This window comes from Periplaneta americana, chromosome 17 (genome assembly GCF_040183065.1).
Source record: "Periplaneta americana isolate PAMFEO1 chromosome 17, P.americana_PAMFEO1_priV1, whole genome shotgun sequence".
Lineage (NCBI taxonomy): Eukaryota > Metazoa > Arthropoda > Insecta > Blattodea > Blattidae > Periplaneta > Periplaneta americana.
The window spans coordinates 107828712-107851500 of record NC_091133.1 but is presented as its reverse complement, the minus strand read 5'-3'; the positions used below and the strand labels follow the sequence as shown (position 1 = coordinate 107851500).

At 36.3% G+C, this 22789-nt stretch overlaps 1 protein-coding gene across 1 annotated transcript in view; it reads right to left on the bottom strand.

Annotated features, from left to right (window-relative positions):
- Positions 1–22789, bottom strand: part of Hmgcr (HMG coenzyme A reductase) — a 136435-nt gene that overhangs the window by 93867 nt on the left and 19779 nt on the right. The window contains exon 2 of the mRNA XM_069816375.1: positions 10843–11137. Coding sequence (XP_069672476.1) covers positions 10843–11137 — 295 coding nt within the window. The remainder of the gene's footprint in view (positions 1–10842; positions 11138–22789) is intronic.

Genomic DNA, 22789 nt, shown 5'->3' with positions numbered 1-22789 from the left:
CATTACTATTTAGGCCCACGTATTACGTGTACAAGAATCTTAAAACGAAATACGTAGATAACGAATTTAGTAGCGTACTCCATATACTAATTATTGTTATTTAACATCTATTTAACTAAGAAGTTTATTCACAAACAAAAGAACGAAACAGTCGCAAGTAGCAAGTAACACAGAAGTAAGGTAGGTGTCCTTGATATGGCCATGCTAAGGTTTGAGAATTTTTCTAGCCGTCATTTTGAAAAAAAAAATGTAAACCACTTTTTTTCACTCGTTCTCAGTCTAATGGACTTTCTTAAAACAATTTCCTTTCCCCATAAAAATAGCTTTAATTGTCCAAAAAGTTCCAAATTCCAAAAGTCTACCTAGTGGCCATATCAGGAACACGTGCACATGATATGGCCACCCTTGTTCCATGTTCTACAAATCGTGATTGTTTTCAGTATGATAGCGCAGTTGTGCTAAAATTAAATAATTTTGGTGTAAAATGAATAAACATGATACTTAATAATCTTTTTTGTAATTCAAAAGTGTAGTCAAAACAGGTTTTTCCATAAAAAATTAAGTTGTTTACAAAATTGACATAAAAATGTAACTCCAAAAAACAAAAATGAATAATCATTCAAGAGAAGAGTACTTACGAGACAAAAATAAGACTTTGAAAACAAATTACTGATCGCAATTGGGACAAATAAAAATGTCTTTCTCAGCAGCACTGAGGCCAACACACTCTTCGTGGTAGAAATTCTCACAGACTCCGCAGAGTCGCATGTCCTTGACTTCGTCCTCTTGACAAACCGTTTTAAAGGGACTGCTGGTCGTAAGCGTTTCGACAGTTTTTTGAAGAGGAACCCTGACGTTGCACGACGCAAAGCTCAAAGACTGAACCCAGCCCGGGCTCAGAATGTTAGGAGTCAATGGATAACCTACAGAAGACAAACGGAATATTCTCTGGTACAGCTCTTTTCTTGTTCTGGTGTCAGGGTGATTCTCCCACCTAACTTTGACTTCTTTAATGGGCCATCTTTCTCCAAATAGCGGCGTAAAGTACGTTTAGATACACAAAACGTTTTACTTGCGCCTTGAACTGAGAACTTTTCACTCTTTATACCGCTCACTGCCTTGGACATGGCTTCTTCAGCCCATAATCCCCTCTTATTCATGTTGACCGACATTATTTTATATCTGAAACAAAATTTCTAAAGCTTCCACTAAAGCGAATACTTAAGTTATATGGACTGTACTGTCTACTAATGCCAAACATTTCCAGCACATTTGCAAAAAGAAAAAAATTTCCATTACAACGTAACGTATTTTCTACCGATTTAGATTAAAAAATACATGATTATGACGTCATTTTTTCTTACAATACAAAATTTTTTCGTAATCCCAGCTATAAGGCATGTAAATTTGTCAGGTGAAAAAGTAAAAGTGAAATTAATTTGATATGGCCATGGTGCATTTGATATGGCCATATCAGGAGCAGGTAAGCTTTCACGAAAATCGTTTGATTATGAACAACTCGTAAAAGATACGCCATCAACGACAACACCAACCAACAAAACATTAAAAACTGAATGGAGTACGATGGTTTTCATGAAACAAGTACAGGGACATCATTTTATTTTTACTTCAATTTTTATTGTACTTGAGTTTTTGAATGTACTTCGCTCCCACCCCTTCTACTAATGAAGTTCAACCGTCCTCCACACAGAATCAAGGCGGCATATAGTAAACAGCACTGAGTTAGTGAGTATAGTATGTTCCAGAAACATGTTCGCGTTTTCCAGTGACGAAAGAGCTTTCAATATTGAATCACATTTTCGCACAGGTACTGTCCGTTTACCTACGTCGCATCCCGACTTCCCCCACCTGATTCTGCTCCCCCCTCTGTAAAAGCTGGGCTGTCTTAGTTCTTTTCTGAAAACATTAATTTCTGTTAGGAATTGAACGTTTGCATAATATTATACAGCTGTTTAAAATAACTTAAATAAAAGGGCCTCGTTAAGTAATTAACTGAAACGTGATTTCCCCTCTTTCTACGATTCTGTGGCATAACCACTTGGACGGACAGTAGATAGCATGTCTGAGTAATTTTATCTGTGCGGGTCGGGCAGAAGTGAAGATTGAATTTACAGTACGTAAGGTACTCTTTTATAGAGTAGGTACGGAATTATTTCAACATGAGTTACTAGTACGATGGACGAAACTGGCAATTGGAATTAAGTACAATAGTCTATAGTGCGATAATATGCACAAAAGAACTGAAGACTGTATCGAAATGAACGGCCACCATTTTCAAAAATGTGTTTAAATATTCATATTATGATTATTTTTTAAATTAACTTCTTTCTCTATATTGTACTCTAATGTGCTGTAGACAGTATAATATAGACTGCATAATGAATACGTTCGCATGGATAACTCAGTTCGTGAGTAAAAACACTTATTGTTAATAGAGTACTGTATTTTGATTAAACAAAAACCTAATGAAAATTATCAAACTCAAAAGCGCGATATTTCCTGGTTTACGTAAATGGTTGAACTACTTTTCTTCCCTCCTATACCTAGTAAAGTGATTTGTTTGTGTTTTACGCCAGTATCATCGAACTACAGTCGTGGAAGGGGATAGCAAACTGTGTTTCCGGTTCTCTAAAGGTATAGCCAGGTTAACATTAAAAATGTTAGTAAAAATAAAATGATGTCCCTGTATTTGAAAAACATGCATAAAAGAAAGGAGACTTACCAGAGAAAAATAAGAAGAGGTCACATGAAAAACGCAAAACAGGCAACTGACGTCATATTGCTCAACCTGACTGGATGGGAAACGACCAAGTGACATATCAGGGTGCCCTTTCATTGGATGCTGCTGCAATTTAGCGGATTTTTTGATTAACTAACTCACAATAGGGGGGTGGCCATATCAGGAACATGGCCATAACAGGAGCACCCACCTTATGTGGAATGAAACCGATTAACAGCAGCTTTGAGTAGCACATGGACCGAACACCGGTCCCCTTTAGGGAAAAGTCGTCAAATGACTGGGTGACGACTTTATCTCGAACAATACTTTAAATCAGGATGAAGTCACAAGCTTAACAAGAGAATATGAAAAGGAAAAGTAATTTCTGTAGAACAATAAACACTGTCTTTTGGAAAAAGCACAATGTCCATAGCAAAAGTCTGTCCTACTCCAAACTCAGCCGGCACTTTCTCCAAAGAGAACTAGAGATTGGTCCCTTTCAATGTTTATAAGATCCTTATAGGTCAAGGTGTATATTTCGGTGTTCATAATAAGAAAGAAGTGTGAAAATTATAGAGGTATTATCATCCTCAATTTAGCTTACAAAAATATATACGGCTATAACAAAAAGATAAACAAATCATCACAATTTCAAGAAGATAAAATTATTGAGAAACAGAATGGTTTTCAAAGACGACGATCTTGTGATAAGTTATTTTATCATGAAACCTTGAAAGAAAAGCAAAGAGTTCAATATTAAAATTCAATTGACATTCATAGACTTTATAAAAGCATTCGACAAAGTAATGAGAAATAACTTCCTAGAGATTTTAGCTCACAATTACCTCTTTTGTATATAATGTATGCAATCAGAATGTAATTGCCATAAGAATCGATCGAGAAGCATCTAGTTGGGCTTCAATAAATCAAGGTGTCAGATACGATTGTGGCCTCTCTCACCTTTTGTTCGTTATGTAGGCCTGTATGAATCACATTTTGGAAATTTCAAGACAAAATCATCAGATTGGAATTCAATTGAACCAAAATAGGTACCTTGATACATTAATACACAATAATAGGCTATCACTTAAATCAATTCATTCAATTATTTAGGATACGATTTATCATGTTAAGGGACACTATAGGCCTAATGAAATAATGGTCAAAAATTAATAAAATCCACTTCAAAATTTATTGTGACTATTTAGACTGAACTCAAAAAGGTAATTAAGTTATATTTCTATAAATATAAATTAAGTACCTTATTTTCTTCCAAAGTTTATTACTTTCAAACTACATGGCTCAGTCGGTTAAGGCGCTTGCCTGCCGATCTGAAGTTGCGCTCGGGCGCAGGTTCGATCCCCGCTTGGGCTGATTACCTGGTTGGGTTTTTTCCGAGGTTTTCCCCAACCGTAAGATAAATGCCAGATAATCTATGGCGAATCCTCGGCCTCATCTCGCCAAATACCACCTCGCTATCAAGAATCTCATCGACGCTAAATAACCTCGTAGTTGATACAGCGTCGTTAAATAACCAACTAAAAAAACAGGCCTACAATACTATCATCTGTACAAAATTTGGTGCCATTAAGGCTAATAGTTTTGAAATTATATTTTTTTAACACTGTATATTTATATCGACGTCATTGAAAAGGCTCCTTACGACAAAGTTTTTCAAATGTTTAGTTCATATTGGCTCAAAAGCTTGAAAATAGCAGGTAGGAGTGTCACAGTCTTCAGTGATAAGATATACCACAAAATTAAAATTAAAACCTTACAAAATTCGTATAGTTGAGAGGTTAACGGAATCTGACTATCGGAACAGACTTCAGTTTTGCATGTTGTTCCAACAGTCAGTGTATGATGGACTACTTGACCCCACATTAATTTTTTATAGTGACGAAGCATTGTTCCACCTCAGTGGTTAAGAGTAAAGTTTACGCGAATAACCCATATTCACTTGAGGAACTCAAAATATCCGACACGACATTCGAGCTATTTCGGAGAACGAACTTCGGTGAATTGCTGGAATATCTTCAGGAGATGTGCCAGATATCACACGAATGTCATTTCGAACATGAATTATGAATTCGGTAAGTACATCATTACGCAATACTAATCGCAAAACCGCGGAACGAATTCTCCGCATATGGTAGCGTCGTTACACATGAATCAGCCGCCGTGAGTGCGGTTAGGAGTCTAGTCCAGGCTGGTTCACCCTGTACAAGCTCGAGACCCAACATCAGCATTATGTCTCTTTTCTCGCTATTCAAAACTCGATAAATTAAACACATCTTTACTAAGTTCATCAATGGCAACATTTTCTGAATTGATAATGTCCTATTATTGCTTCAATAGTTATTTTTAAATGGTATTGATCCAATGAACAAACCTATTAAGAGTTTGGTTTGATCCCCTGCAGAATAGAACTTTTAGTACAAAATGTAGTGGGGGGGGGGGTAAGAAAGTTACATTTGACATTCCTCTTCCAGTTATGCTATGTTATTTTCATAACATTAGTTTGTTTCTAAAAGTTGAGAATTATCACTTATATCAAAGACACTTAATATTAACTGTTCCACACACATGAAATGGCACAATGTGTGAACCTTGTACGAAGAGAGTGGCGCAATGTTGCTCCTTGTCCCTGAACACAATTCTTCCTTGCTCAACACTGACAACACTACCAGCTCTCATATGATGTAGTCATACACTCCTTAACATTATTTAAAAATTACAAAGATGATTTAGAAAGTGCGCGCCAAAAGGAAGGGCAGATTACAGCATGGATGCCAGAAAAGATCAGAAAAACAAATGAAAAACTCAAGGCTGCTGCTACCGTTAGGCGATAGTAAATTGCATAAACACTCAGCATACGATTATTATTATTATTATTATTATTATTATTATTACTTACAAATGGCTTTTAAGGAACCCGGAGGTTCATGGCCGACCTCACATAAGCCCGCCATTGGTCCCTATCCTGAGCAAGATTAATCCATTCTCTATCATCATATCCCACCGCCCTCAAATCCAATTTAATATTATTTTCCCATCTACGTCTCGGCCTCCCTAAAGGTCTTTTTCCCTCCGGCTTCCCAACTAACACTCTATATGTATTTCTGGATTCGCCCATACGAGCTACATGCCCTGCCCATCTCAAACGTCTGGATTTAATGTTCCTAATTATATCAGGTGAACAATACAAAGCGTGCAGTTCTGCGTCGTGTAACTTTCTCCATTCTCCTGTAACTTCATCCCTCTTAGCCCCAAATATTTTCCTAAGCACCTTATTCTCAAACACCCTTAACCTATGCTCATCTCTCAAAGTGAGAGTCCAAGTTTCACAACCATAAAGAACAACCGGTAATATAACTGTTTTATAAATTATAACTTTAAGATTTTTTGACAGCAGACTGGATGATAAAAGTTTCTCAACCGAATAATAACAGGCATTTCCCATATTTATTCTGTGTTTAATTTCCTCCCGAGTATCATTTATATTTGTTACTGTTGCTCCAAGATATTTGAACTTCTCCACCTCTTCAAAAGATAAATTTCCAATTTTTATATTTCCATTTCATACAATATTATCGTCACGAGACAATCATAGGCCTATACTTTGTCTTTTCGGGGTTTACTTCCAAACCTATCGCTTTACTTGCTTCCAGTAAAATTCCCGTGTTTTCACTAATCGTTTGTGAATTTTCTCCTAACATATTCACGTCAACCGCATAGACAAGCAGACGATGTAACCCGTTATTATTATTATTATTATTATTATTATTATTATTATTATTATTATTATTACCCCATTATTATAATTAGGCCTATTATTATCTGTAGAAATGCGTCGGTAACATGAAACAGATGGCGAAGAAGTGGACTTTGAGGGCCGTATTCATAGACATTCTTAGCGCGGGCTTCCGGTGGATGATCACCGAATTAACGTTTTTCGTATTCCAATGTTAATGATATGATATGATATGATATGATATGATATGATATGATATGATATGAGATATGATATGATATGATATGATATGATATGATATGATATGATATGATATGATATGATATGATATATGATATGATATGATATGATACGATACGATACGATATATGATATATGATATGATATGATATGATATATGATATGATATATGATATGAATGCCGTACAAGTAACCATTCGATAGCCGGGGCTAGTTTAGCAAGCTCGTAGCGCGTGCTGCGAAATGTCTATGAATAGCACCCTTAGAGTTTAATTTTGAAACGGTTTATAAAATTTGCCTTGAGGCCTCTTATTCAGGGACAATTAAATGTAAAAATGGGCTCTCTACTCTACTTTTCCTACAGAAGAAAACCGTAAGAAATGTTATGCATTTTGAAAACTCACGGGCCTGGACCGCAACGCCCCGCTCTATTTCCTTTCCAACGGACCATATTGAGTTTTCCTATTGTCCTTACTAAGAGATTTACCTTCCTTTCTAAGTAAACGGTAAGAATTTCTATCGCCCATGAAATAGATATATTCTCCTCGGCTGGAACCACTGACTTCCTTTTCTGAAGAAACTAATATTGGGGACCTTTAACGTTGTTAAGATCCTATCGACTTGCACGGAATAGTGGCTTAGTTTTCTCCTGAACTGAAATACGTCATAAATTCCTTATAATTTAGCGACCGTACTTTGTCACTGTAACGGACGACGCGAGTGAATCTAGCAAGCGAAGTACTTCTGTCTGTTCACCTTGACAAAATCACGCGGAACATAGACCACTTTAACAATTACACTAATAAATATATATATATATATATATATATATATATAATTTATACTATTTACACTATCAACACTAGAATGCGCTATTTTTACTATTTACACTATGATAAAGACTGCAGGCCTACATTGATCAAACATTATCTACACTATTATGTACAGTGTTGTATATTGTAATGCAAAATATTTTATTTCATAATATAGAAATCTGCATATTTTGTAAATACTGTAAGCTATAAAGAGGCTGTATTGACTACTTTCAAAAGTCGATTGTCAAAAACACTGCTTTTGGTCTCTAGAATATGATCTTTCTTCAATTATAACTTCTGTAGAACATGATTTTTATTTTTAATACATATATCAATTACTGTGGTAACAACTCTATTAGCCATAGCCAAATGCTAATGTTTTTAGTAGTTAGGTCATGAAGCATATAACGTGTGACCACACACAATGATGCCACCTCCCCTCGCTACGAGCAAGAGGGCGCCGAAGTTGCGTATAAAATTAGTCGTGCCGCGCTACCTCTCTCAGTAACATGTCGACATAGAGAACAGCTTCATACCTGTGTGACCACTCCTTTTATTTATAACGCGAATTCTGCAATATTAAAGTGATAACAAGTACGTACGATACACTTCCAGTGAACCTTAGTGAAAAGTATAGTGTGACCTGTGACTACTCAAGGAATGTTGCTTCATTTCATATGAATAGAAAACATATTATCACAGTCTAGTATATACAGCCACGAAGCTTGAGTTGTGACGGTGCTAGGAACAATAGACTGTGCCGGTATTATTTCGCATTGTCTGTAATGAGGCGATCTTAGCGATCCTAGTGGTTAGCAACTATCTATGGATGCATATTTACTACGTATTGAACTTCGTGACTGTATAACTAGACATACTGTAGGGTCTATGTACTGTGATGATATAGCACAGTCTAGTATATACAGTCACGAAGCTCAATACGTAGTAAATATGCATCCATAGATAGTTGCTAACCACTAGGATCGCTACTATCGCCTCATTACAGACAATGCGAAATAGTACCTGCACAGTTTATTGTTCCTAGACTAGACGGCATTTCGGAAGGCGGTCAGCTGCTACATGCGCCGTAGCATTTCTGGTATGTGACGTCACAAGCTTGTACAGTAGAACCAATCCGAATCAGTCTATAACAAGTACTTCCCGAGTTCGTTTGTTCACGTGTGAGTGTTTCAATACATTGAATAAGTAAAACTAACATTTACTGTGTGTGTAAGATAAATAAATGAAAGAAAAGACTGTAAAAAGAAAAGTATTGCACAGGCAGCCGCGGAAAATAGTGTTTAAGGTGTATAATTATTTTAAAAACGTTGACGAGCAGAACGCTGCCGGCCATCTTGATGCTGGCTGCAACGTTACTAACACGCAAGAAACGACTGCAGAAGCATGTGGTGTGTGATTGAGAACCGTGCAAAGAATATTGCTAGTGAAGGAAAGAGAGTTTGTTTGGTGTCATGCTTACTGTAGTCAACGACTAAGGTCATTATTGTCTTTTGAGAATTAAAATTCTCTCCTGTGCTATTTTTATTGCACGTGCGCGTGAAGTACGATGTGGCAATGTTTACGCTGCTTTGCTCTCTCTATCTGGCTCTCTCGACGCAAACGCTAGCAGACTACCGCCTTCCGAATTGCCGTCGACTCTAATACCCTCATAAACTGAAGCTTCGTGATTGTACATACTAGACTGTGATTATAAAGGGATATCATTTTATTTTTACTTCAATTTTTATTGTACCTGAGTTTTTGAATGTACTTCACTCCCACCCCTTCTACTAATGAAGTTTCAACTGTTTTCCAGACAGAATCAAGGCCGCTTATAGTAAACAGCACTGAGTTACTGAGTATAGTACGTTCCAGAAAGCGTTTTCCAGTGACGAAAGAACTTTTAATATTGAATCATATTTTCGCACAGGTACTGCCCGTTTGCCTACGTCACATCCCGATTTCCCCCACCTGCTTCTGCACGGCCCTCTGTAAAAGCAGGGCTGTCTTAGCTCTTTTCTGAAAACATTAATTTCTGTTAGGAATTGGACGTTTACGTAATATTATACAACTGTTTAAAATAACTTAAATAAAAGGGCCTCGTTAAGTAATTAACTGTCACGTGATTTCCCTCCTTTCTACGATCCTGCGGCATAACCACTTGGACGGAGAGTAGATAGCATGTCGGAGTAATTTTATCTATGCGGGTCGGGCAGAAGTGAAGATTGAATTTACATTACATAAGGTACTCTTTTACAGAGTAGGTACAGAATTATTTCAACATGAGTTACTAGTACGAAGGACGAAACTGGTAATTGGAATTAGATGCAATAGTCTATAGTGCGATAATATGCACAAAAGAACTAAAGCCTGTAGGCTATCGAAATGAATGGCTACCATCTTCAAAAATGTGTTTAAATATCCATTTTATGATTATTTTTCAATTGAACTTCATTATTCTCTATATTGTACGCTAATGTGCTGTAGACAGTATAATATACACTACATAATGAACACGTTCGCATGGATAGCTCAGTTCGTGAGTAAAAACACTCATTCTTAATACAGTACTGCATTTTGATTAAATAAAAATCCTAATGAAAATTATCGAACTCAAAATCGCGATATTTCCTAGTTTACGCAAATGGATGAAGTACTTTTCTTCCCTCCTATACCTAGTAAAGTGATGTGTTTGTGTTTTACGCCAGTATCATCGAACTCCAGTTGTGGAAGGGAGTAGCGAACGGGTTTTCCGGTTCTCTAAAGGTATAGCCAGGTTAATATTAAAAATGTTAGTAAAAAAAATGATGTCCCTGTAGTATGTCCTTCATTAATTATTATTTCTCTTAGCATAGACCTATAATTTCTTATTCCTAAATCTAAACAAGAACAAAACATTCAAACCAACAAAAGTATAATTTCATCCCGAAAGTGAATGATGTAGCTTATGTATTATACGTGCTGGTGTATTCCTTGATAGAGTGAAGAATTTTTATTTTTATTCTGAAAGAAGCCGTGCTGAAAATTTTTATCATTGTTGAAAGTTAATCTTTCTCGAAAGGACAAAAAGCTTCTACTTCTTTCTGAATGAAAGTTATGCAAAACGTTTTATAAATCTCCTAGGTACGCCATCTTTGGAAGGATCAGTGGCTATGCTTTCATTCCTAAAAGAGCGAAGCTAAGGATTTTTAAAATCCGTCGTTCTGTGCCGGTTTTGAATCGGCTAATGTCGGACTGGATGTTCCTCTCTATACATGACATAGGTTACGTATGAAAATGGCGGGCAGACTCACCAAGGATGTACTTGGAGCCCAGCTTCTGCAGATGGCAAAACTGGTAGTAGCTATAAAGCACGGCAACACACCGGATCAACGTCATGACGATCATGTCCGCCGCGTTGTAGTCCTCGAGGCCGATACAGCTGTGCTTCCAGCCGCAGGCAGCCTGAGGATCGGGGGGCAGTCCTAGCGGGCGCTGGTCCACAGTCAGCATACATACTGTGAGGGTGAGGGTGGCCACTATCACTTCCCAGGGGTGCGACGCGCACAGTTCCCCGTGCGCTCTGAACAGCCAACCCACCATCCTCGCCTGCAAAACAAAAATGAACACTTTGTTACATCTGTCATATACCACTGGTGGTGTGTAAAAGAGAAGGCCTGATGGCCTTAAGGGGTGAGGATGGTATTTTTTTAAATTGTTTTCCCATTCCATGTAAAATATTAATTTTTTGTATGTAGAGAGCTCATAGCTGTAGGAACTCAACCAAATATAAATATTTTGAAAAAAAAAAATTATTTGCGGGCCCATGTATTGTGGGTCCCTATCACCAAAGCATGGCGCGTCCTCAGGTTGCGGATAGAGGAGACGGCCTCCAGATATGGAGGGTAGCTGCGAATATATTGAATAAGCAGTCGTGGACAGCCGATAAGGGGTGGTCCTCCAGCTTGGGGGTTGGGCGAAGGGCTAACAACCCATCACTGTAAAAAAAACAGCTTGTTACGAATCCCTACAATAAGATTGGAGATTTATCCTTCGAAGAGGTGGAAAAATTCAAATATCTTGGAGCAACAGTAACAAATATAAATGATACTCGGGAGGAAATTAAACGCAGAATAAATATGGGAAATGCGTGTTATTATTCGGTTGAGAAGCTCTTATCATCCAGTCTGCTGTCAAAAAATCTGAAAGTTAGAATTTATAAAACAGTTATATTACCGGTTGTTCTGTATGGTTGTGAAACTTGGACTCTCACTTTGAGAGAGGAACAGAGATTAAGGGTGTTTGAGAATAAGGTACTTAGGAAAATATTTGGGGCTAAGCGGGATGAAGTTACAGGAGAATGGAGAAAGTTACACAACACAGAACTGCACGCATTGTATTCTTCACCTGACATAATTAGGGACATTAAATCCAGACGTTTGAGATGGGCAGGGCATGTAGCACGTACGGGCGAATCCAGAAATGCATATAAAGTGTTAGTTGGGAGACCGGAGGGAAAAAGACCTTTAGGGAGGCCGAGACGTAGATGGGAGGATAATATTAAAATGGATTTGAGGGAGGTGGGGTATGATGATAGAGACTGGATTAATCTTGCACAGGATAGGGACCGCTGGCGGGCTTATGTGAGGGCGGCAATGAACCTTCGGGTTCCTTAAAAGCCATTTGTAAGTAAGTAATTTTGGGGCCCAAATTTGAAATATATATATATATATATATATATATATATATATATATATATATATATATACCCAATGCGGGATTGGACTAAAACCGATATATCTAAACCGTTTTTAAAGATATATTCAAACTTTTTTTGCAATGTATTTGCAAAAGCATGTTCTACAAACTGTCTGTAACAGAATTTTGATATTATTCCCTACGTTTGTAAAATAAACAATTAAAATTTAATAACAATTTTCTGATTTCCTTTCTTGCAAACAAACGGACGTATTTTTAAAATGAAATCAATTAACAAAATTCAGTTACAGAGAAACTTTTTCCTAATAGTCTAAAGAATGTGTGTTCTAAATTTCGTGCATGTATCTTTAATAGTTCAGAAAATATATCCATTTTTGTCTGGCAATGTAGCAAAAAAAAATTAAGTTACTTGAAACCGACAAAAGTGGGCGTGTGATTTAAAAATCCTTAGCGCAGGAAGTTTCAATATGATGTCTCAACATCCGATAAGGGCACAAATACCCACAAAATGCTATGCAATGCATTTCACATATATCAAAGAGTATTTTAAAGATTTTTTTTTTAATTTAATTTATCGGAAACAACAATAAAAATGGGCGAGTGATTTAAAAATCCATAACGCAGGAAGTTTAAAAATGGCGATTCAACATCCGATAAGGGCACAAATACCCACAAAATGTTATGCAATGCATTCAACACATATCACAGAGTATTTTAAAGATTTTTTTTTTTTTAATTTACTCATTTTTCACTAAAAAATACCATCCTCTCCCCTTAAATACACTAGAATAAATAAGTAAATAAATAAATTGGTGTCAGCCTGAGTGGCGCAGACGGTACAGCGCTGGCTTTTGAGTCTGGGGTTACGGATTCGATCCCGGTCCAGGTCGATGACATTTAAGAGTGCTTAAATGCGACAGGCTCATGTCAGTAGATTTACTGGCATGTAAAAGAATTCTTGCGGAACAAAATTCCGGAGCACCGGCGACGCTAATATAATATCGGCAGTTGCAAGCGCTGTTAAATAAGGCATAATTTACAATTTTATACCATTGGTGTAATCACACATTACGAGGAAAACTACAAAAGATTAGTACGTAAAGAAATAATCGGATTGAGGCGAATATTTTCAGAGTATAAATATTGTTTTTATTTTTTTCTGAACATAAAAAGAGTATTTCTTTTGATAAAATGAAAATGTTGATGTTATTTATTATAATGAGGCTAGAATCATTGTATACTTTGTATGTTATTTTTATATGTATGGGTAAATTATTTTAGATTGGGAGTTACGAAGATTATAATTACAAATTATTAATAATTGATTAAATGGCGATCTTACTCGTGTTAATTGTGTAAGCATGTGCGGCTTACAGCTGTTTCGGTGTTTCTTCACACCATCCTCGGAGCCTACTAGATCTCGGCGTCATCTCGAACTTCGCTGCCTGTTGTGTGGGTGCGTTCGATTGTTGAAAAGTGTTGAAATGTGGTGTCAAATAGTGTGTGCGTTCTGAAATTGATCTGTGTGTTGAGAATTTGATCAGGGTGTGTTTTGGTGTGTCTGTATATTTCATATTGTTCTAGTGTGTTGAGTTTTTGGTTTTTGGGTTGTATGTGTAGGATTTCCATGTCTGTATTTATGTTATTGTATGTGTGGTTAGCATTAGTTATGTGTTCGGCATATGTAGATGTATTGTGTTCTCTGGTTATTGCTTTAATGTGTTCTTTGTATCGAGTTTGGAATGATCTGCCTGTCTGTCCAATATTATATTCAAGTGTTAAAAGTAATGTACGAAAGATTCAACATGGATTACAAATTATTGTTTTTTTTTATATCATTCATTATTTTCTTTTTCTAAGACCGTCGACAATTGGAGTTCATGTTTCGTAAACTTCCGGTTGTACGTCTTTGTCGTTCTGGTTCACTGACATTCGGAGTTGCGCTAATACTTTTCATTCTGTACAGATATAGTCCAAGCTCACACAACTTAACAGTTTTGGTACCAACTTCCTAGCTCTGCTAAAGAGTTTAGAAGCAGCGGAAAAAAAACGCATTATTCACAAATAGAACACACTTTTTTATTTTTATTTGGTGTTTATGATGGGAGTGTAAAATTTGATGACAAAAATTATGACAAAGCAATATTAGTGTGATAATTATGGTATTAGGCCTATGCATTTTTTCTTAATTTCTTATTTAGGAAATATGAAAACATACATTATTTCATGTTTTTCGAAGTATTTAATGTAAGATTTTTTTTCATAAAGACAACTAAAATTCATTACTTTTTAAGCTTGGTACAATATTCTTTTACTGACCTGGCAACCCCACTTTCTACCGCTCGCACACATGCAATGTGTTTAATGAATGATGACCTGTACCGCCTTCGTCGAAAGTTCACTCTTGTGGACTCGCTTTTTATAACTCTTTTCACGTTTACTTTTCCACTTTTCGCTACGACAACCTTTACTATTTTAATTTACTCGCGTCACACCAGCGGATCATTCACGGCACGCTGGTTGAAAATGGCCGGTCCAAAGTGACATTATGCTTGTTATGCCTTTTGTGCTTTATGGTTGTCTTAGTTTTATCTAGTCTATAACAAAGATATATTCAACGGGTAAATTATTTGCAAAATAAACATTATTTTCCTTGTCGTGTAAACCATGCGCTGTACGAAGTGGAAATCGGTCATTTTTGTATCTAAGGTTGTAAATAACATAACTATGCATATATTTTGTTTGGAGTAGCAATATATATATTCCTACGTCATACGTAATGTCATGATTATAACATTAATAATCAAGCAACAATAGCCTAAATTGTTGTAGACAAATGCACTGAAAAGGATGGACATCATTTCAATACATGCTGTAGATGTCTATGGTGGGCCCTCTTTTTAAATTGACGTTTTGTATAGGCCAGCCGTGGCGAAAATGAGACTCACGAGCACATTGTGGCTCGCAATGATAGCTGTGCATTTCTCTTATTTCCTGCCTTCCCCAACCCCACCCTCTCACTCACTGGAATCAAACTCCGTTCCATTTGCTTATTTGTCTCTGACCTGCGAGTGGCGTATCGTCCAATGTCTCTCTCGAAACCATGTACCTGTACAAAAGCGAAAGTTTCTAGGAGGATGGGAGGACGCATTTTTTTGCTACCAATATGATGAGAATATTAAATGTATGATTTTATCACAAGTATTACGAGGAAACGGTTGTATGACATAAAACAGCATTATACTACATGTCACTCATGAAACATTAAAAGGTGAAGTATTATTATTATTATTATTATTATTATTATTAATATTATTATTATTATCTCTGTACGTCGATCCTTTTTCAGCAGATGTACGAACAATGCCGTTAGATCTTCAATTTAAACTCACAGATTTACAATGTGATGTTAAATGAAAGCTAGATGTAAGGACTTGACAAATGTTGAACTTTTCAAATCTTTGCCAAAAAATAAATATCCGAAGCTTCGTTCTTTCGCTGGTTCTGTTCGCTACAACTTACGTTTGTGAAAAATTATTTTCAACAATGAAAATAGTAAAAACCAAATTTAGATCACGACTGACAGACAAAAATACCTTCGCGATCAACTACGACCGGCAGTAAGTGACATAATTCCTGATTTTGAAACTCTGTCGCAGAGACATTCTGAAGACAATTAATATGTTGTGATAATGTGTCCTATGTTTTTTTGTTCGTTTCTTTCTTCGTTACACGTACTAAACATTAATTTGTAACCTTATACAGTGAAACCTCTCCTTACGGACACCTCCAAGATACGGACACTCCTCATATACGGACAGATTTTTATGTCCCAACTGAAATAATATAGAAATACTGATAAATTTAACTCTCGTTTACGGACACTCTCAGACACGGACACGGACAGCTGTTTCACAGTCCTAAAGCTTGCTTTACCTCCTGACTGCGGACAGAACTTGGATTTAAAGACCTAATGTGTTACAAAAATGGAAAGTTTAGTTTTGAGAACTGTACAGAAATTCCTTAACATGAAAGATGACAATAAGGGTCTCGTAGGCTACCACCAGCCCAGCCGGCTACCCCTTGTTAGCTGGAAGCGGATGGATAAACAAAGTCATAAAATTTAACCTATCCGATGGGTCCAAGCTTTTCGCGATCGTGAAATTGTATTTGACACATGATAGGGTTAGTACAGTAGGATTATTCTCTTCACTTCAATCAGTTGTTCTGTTTCGAGAGACATGGCACCTGAACGTAAAAGTTAAGTTGAAAACTGTAAATTACAGTACTGAATAACTGTAGACTTAGAATAAAATTCCATGGCACAGCACTGCATTTCTCTTTTTTGGTCATATCTACTGTAGTTCAAAGTTGCAAAGAATTTGCTGTAGTACGAGTACCGGTACAGTATACTGTATTCAAAATTAAACCACATTAATACATTTCATTTAAAGCGTGAAGAGATACATAATGCATATTATAAATTTACTGTTAGATTGGGGAGCCTACCTCCCAATAAAGGACACCTCTCAGATGCGGACAGATTGTTCCGTCCCTTCGATATTCGTAAAAAAATTAGAGGTTTCACTGTACTGTATAAAATTATATTTAAGTGCTTGACATAAGGAAAATGAAATCTGTTAATAAGTCAGAAGGTTGCTTTACTTCCCCTTCGGGTGTCCGCCTCCCTCCATAGGTGCTATGCACGTTGCAGGTTACAGTGGCTCGGCGCACGATGACATTTTCGCCACGGCTGGTATAGGCTATACCTTCGGAATCCCTGCATCTTTGATAACTATGTGAAATGCAGGATTACTATGTCAAATATGGTATTTCTTTGTTAAGTATAAAACAAATATTGAAGTAATTGCCCAACATACGATTTGTTAAGCAACGGTTGGTTCTGAAGTGGCATGAAATTTCTCGACCAAGGAAATCAAGTAACTTGGCTGTGAGCGGAAACTTTCTTTCCTTGCTGGCGTAAACAAGTCATGTTTTCGCGGTTCAATGTCTCATTACGATCCCGACAAATTAGCTTCAATACCATAATTAAACCATCTCCCGCTACGAGAGTCGACGCGGAAAAGCCAAGTCGATAAATCCGGTGTATAACAAGGAAACTATGCACCTGAAGAATTGATACAGAGTAATTCACTCTCTCCAAATATGCCAAAGGAAAATGCTGAGAAGGATACTAGGCGTATCACTGAGGGACAGAGTTCCAAACGAAGTGCTACAAAATATGTCAGCAATTGAAGATCCAGCACTGCAAGCCACCAACACCAAATGGAAGTGGGGAGGGCATGTTGCAAGACTTAGAGACAGAAGGTGGACGCAGACAGTCACACTATGGGACCCCCGCATGGGCAAGAGATCACGCGGAAGACCAAGAAGAAGATAGGCCAACCTCTTCAGAGAACGTGTAGGAAGCCATTGGTCAAGCAGAACAAGAAATAGGAACGACTGGAAAAACCTAAGATGATAAGTGAATAGTGACTAAAACCAGTACGACAGAAACAAGTTAAGTGAACAATATCAAAACAGTGCAGAATGTGAACCAAGTGAACATCTCTTAAGGTACGGTCACACATCGCTACTTTTGCAGCGCAACTTTTGTACTGCAGCTGCAAAAGTTGCGTGTCGTGTTCACACGTAAGCCAAAAGTAGCGCGCTGCACGCTACTTTTCGTGCTGCGTAACCCGAGTGCTGCAAAAGTTGCAACTGGAGGTTGCGAGTCTGTTCACACACAAGGCGCTACTTTTGCAGCCGCAGTCATGCTGCAGGCTTTCATCTCCGTGTTGACTTCTCAATATACATTTTGTGGTTATGTTCGCATTATTAATAAACTCATGCGAGAGCTTCCTTATCTATTATTTGCTTTTCTGTCGTATCTAGTATTCAGAAATTGACATTATTTTTACTATAAAGCTTTTAAAAACGCCTATATACTTAAATGATAACCAACAGAATATTCACGTAATCGATGTTGGCAACCCTCCTGTTTGGAACTACGCTACGGAAAATTTAAAAAATGAATTACATCGTCAGCAATTATGCTCAGACTGTGTTGTGTATTTAATAACTGTTACAAATAATTTATTTTCATCACATTTAACATTAAAATATATCCAAACAATAAAAGTATCATTGGCACATTTGGGTGCCAACACTGGTCGCAACCGCAGCAAAAGTTTCAACAAAACCGATATCAAAAATGCTGCGGCTGCAACCCTGAGAACCCTGTTCACACGTCGCTACTTTTAAGCTGCGCGCAGCATGGAAAAGTAGCGAGCAGCAGGTTCGGCAGCCGCTACTTTTCGGGTTGAACCGTTGTTCACACGTCGCAGTACAAGAGTTGTGCAGTTTTTTGTACTGCAGCGCTGCAAAAGTAGCGACGTGTGACCGGACCTTTACGCGGAGTAGCTCACCGCATGAGACAAATAGAGCTCTCCCTCTACACTGCAGTATTCCGCAACCGGTGTGACGCGGCAAACTGGTGTGCCTCCACAACGTGAAAGGTGTGACGCGAACTTTTACCTATTATTGTAAGAATTTAATAAAATTAAATTAAAATTAACGTAATAAAATTGTCTATTTTAAGATGGTACTTGTTTATTATTTATTACATGTCGCGAATTTTATGTCGTCAAAGAAATTAAATGTAATTTATGTACTCAATATTGTTGCTGTATCGTTGTTTGCTTATTGACATATTATTTTTTGTATTCTCGCCTTTACCGCTGCGCAGGTTATGGTGTAGTTTCTTCGCAACATTTGCCGTATGTTTTGTGTACCATACCCAGCCTTTCGGAACATTATATTTTAGTATTTAGTATTTATTTATTTAACCTGGTAGAGATAAGGCCGTCAGGCCTTCTCTGCCCCTCTACTAGGGGATTACAACTATAACATGAACAATAAAATTACAATCAATATTAAATTTACAAATACAATTACAATAAAAATTAAAGTACGACAAGAATACCTGATTAATGAAAGCTAGACATTTTATCATAGAAGTTAAGAACAAAGAATATTTTTGTATTTTCTGAATTACAAATATTATACATCTTGATTACACAACTTTTAACATTAAATTCCGAAATATTTTATTACTTCATTCTATTACGTAGACCTAATTATATTAAGGGAGTTACATCATAGGTTTTTGAGGGGATTAACATTTTGGTGTGCCGTGTTGAGTCTAGGCCGGTCTAGGACGTGTCGTGAGTAGAAAAAGGTTGTGGAACACTGCTCTAGAGGAGGAGGCCTTTGCCCTCAACGGGACATTTTTAGGCTAATCATTTCATTTCATCATTTCAATTCACTCGCTAGAGAAAATTCATTACATTCATTTTTTTTTCGTTTTGAATGAAAATTTATAGATAAAATACCCTGCACCATGTAAAAAAAAAAGAGATTCCTCCTAAATCATGCTGAAATTGATCCCCTCCTACGTACATTTGAATACTCTGCAAATCGGAGACTCAAATTTCCGTATTATATATAAGAATTTCAAATTTAGCCACCACACCTCTACCAAAAGATCATCTCAAAGTTCAACAGCTTATGGCTTCGTACCGAAAGGGGCATGGGTTCAATCACTGATAGATCCTGAGTATTGTGGTTAAAAAGCCGCTATCAGAGCAGAATTTCTCCGATTACTGCTTCCCCCGTATCACTCTTTTCCAACATTGCTCAAATAAAATTATAGCCACAACACTATTTTATTCGTGTTCGAATAGCCAGTATAGTTCAAAAAGAGTTTTTTTTTCGTAATTTCAAGCGTATTTTTATACACGTGTTATTATTCTAAGAGGATTTGGCGACTTCTGATGGTAAATTCGGTATAATAGCCTAAAATTTCCACGCTTGCATATTATAATTTGAAAATGTACAATAAGAGATTGTGGAATGTTAATAAATAACTTTCCAATACTTTCATGGGAAATATTGATTTCATGATTGGCCAACTTCTATATTAATGCCTTTTATTTCAGTGCAGTCATCTTCGATTCGCTTTCAACATGAAATAAACACAGCTTCCAGTAAATGAGTACAGACAACTCTATTTAATAATTGTAGTTTATGTAACAGTGTCTTAATATTAAAAGAAAGGAGAGCACAGACACATCGTGTCAGTTGCTTTCAAGTTTTCAAACAGACTTTTAACTTCTGAATAATTAGTGTCACATATGGACTGTCGTGGACTGTCAATCTATTTCATGATTACAAAAACATTGATAACTAGGGAAACGGAGACAAATGTCGTACAAAAAAGAAGTTTAGTGAAAGGGGGCCTTGGGGCTCGAGAGGTTGAGAAACTCTTGTGGTCTACGACACAAAGCAGCTTCTTGGCCATGACCCAATGTCTCCCATTGAGACAAAGTAGTACGACACGATATTATCTCATTTTTGTAGAAGAAACAAAAATATCATTTACGTTAGATCGCCGTGGCTCTGACATCTAAGCTTCCGTGTGAGACCAGCTACAGATTAAAGAAAATTAAGTAGACCTACACAGAGTGAACAATAAGTGGAATACTGCTAATAACTTCTTAAATTTAATTTTACAAAAAAAAAGTTTATACAAAAGCTATTGGAGATAAACCATACAATATGATACCAGTGTTCGAAAAAAAGTTAAGGGGAGAGGATGGTATTTTTTTTTTAACTTTTTTCCTATTTGGTGTAAAATATTAATTTTTTGTATGTAGAGAGCTCATAGCTATGGCAATTCAAATAAATAAAATATTTTGAAAAAATTATTATTTGAGGGCCCAAATTTGAAAAAAATATACCCAATGCATGATTGTACTAAAACCGATATATCTAAACCGTCTTTAAAGATAGATTCAAACAGTTTTTTGCAATATATTTGCAAAAGCATGTTCTACAAGCTGTCTGTAACAGAATTTTGATATTAGTCCCTACTTTTGTAAAATAAACAATTAAAATTTAATAAAAATTTTCTGATTTCCTTTCTCGATAAACAAACGGACGTATTTTTTAAATGAAATCAATTAACAAAATTCTGTTACAGAGAAAAGTTTCCTAATAGTCTAAAGAATGTGTGTTCTAAATTTCAAACATGTATCTTTAATAGTTCAGAAATTATATCCATTTTTGTCTGGCAATGTAGCAAAAAAAAATGAAATTACTGGAAACCTATAAAAGCGGGCGTGTGATTTAAAAATCCATAGCGCAGGAAGTTTAAAAATGACGTCTCAACATATGATAAAGGCACAAAATGTTATGCAATGCATTCCACACATAATAAAGGGTATTTTAAAGAAAAAAAAATTATTTAATTTACCGGAAACAACAATAAAAGTGGGCGAGTGATTTAAAAATCCATAACGCAGGAAGTTTAAAAATGGGGACTCAACATCCGATAAGGGCACAAATACCCTCAAAATGTTATGCTATGCATTCGACACATATCACAGAGTATTTTAAAGACTTTTTTTTATAATTTACTCATTTTTCACCAAAAAATACCATCCTCTCCCCCTAAGTTATTCAGGCATACAGTGTGTGACAGTAAACTTTATTTTTTAAATGGCACCCTATATTAAAATTTACATATTCCGAATTTCCATTAAATTTTACGTATGAATGTGTAGAAATTTTACCCTTTCACCCGTTTCAAGTATGTATTTTAAGTATTTATTAAACTTGTTTCGTGGACTTTAAACTTCACACAAAGTAAAATCATGTTGAGAAGGCCATAAAACTAAACAAAACACTATCACTAACCAAACGTACAGGTGTTCAAAATGAGAACCCGGTCTGTCACGGAAACAGTCCATTGTCTTTCTCACAGTTACTTGACTGACCTGTTTCATCTCTTACTCGTAGAATGGACTATTTCGTGCTAGACTGGGACATTTTTTAGCTGTGAATGGTTCTAATTTTGAGCATTTGTGGTAAAGTTTCGTTAGTCATAGTGTTTTCTTTACTTTTATGGCTACTCAACATGATTTTACATATTTATTTGTCTCAAGTTTGAAGTCCATGAAATAGGTTTAATAAATAGTTAAAAGACATGAAACGGGTAAATGGATAAAATTTCTACAAATTCATACGTAAAATTTAATGGAGATTCGGAATATGTAAATTTTAATATAGGGTGTAATTTAAAACTAGTATATTATGCAACGAGCCTATAATGATAGTAATTAAGACGCAAGTATGTTTGTTTATTAAACTCGCTTGCGCTCGTTTCATAATTTTCATACGAGCGTCTTAATTACCATTGTAGGCAAGTTTCATACGACATTTTATGCTCGACCATATTTCTAACTTTAAATTATTCAGAAGTATACATTTTATTTGTATCTGACAAGATCGGAAGAGACCTTATTCATAGCTCTTGAATTGTGAGATGTGCGCAGGCGCGAAAGTATTGATTTTTTTCCGAGGAACAATAATGTCATTGACCTTGATGTAATGCAGAGAATGTATAACCTGGAAATTGATTTAGAATTGAAAAACGAGATGACAAATTGAATTTATTTGAATATTATTTACAACTAACGC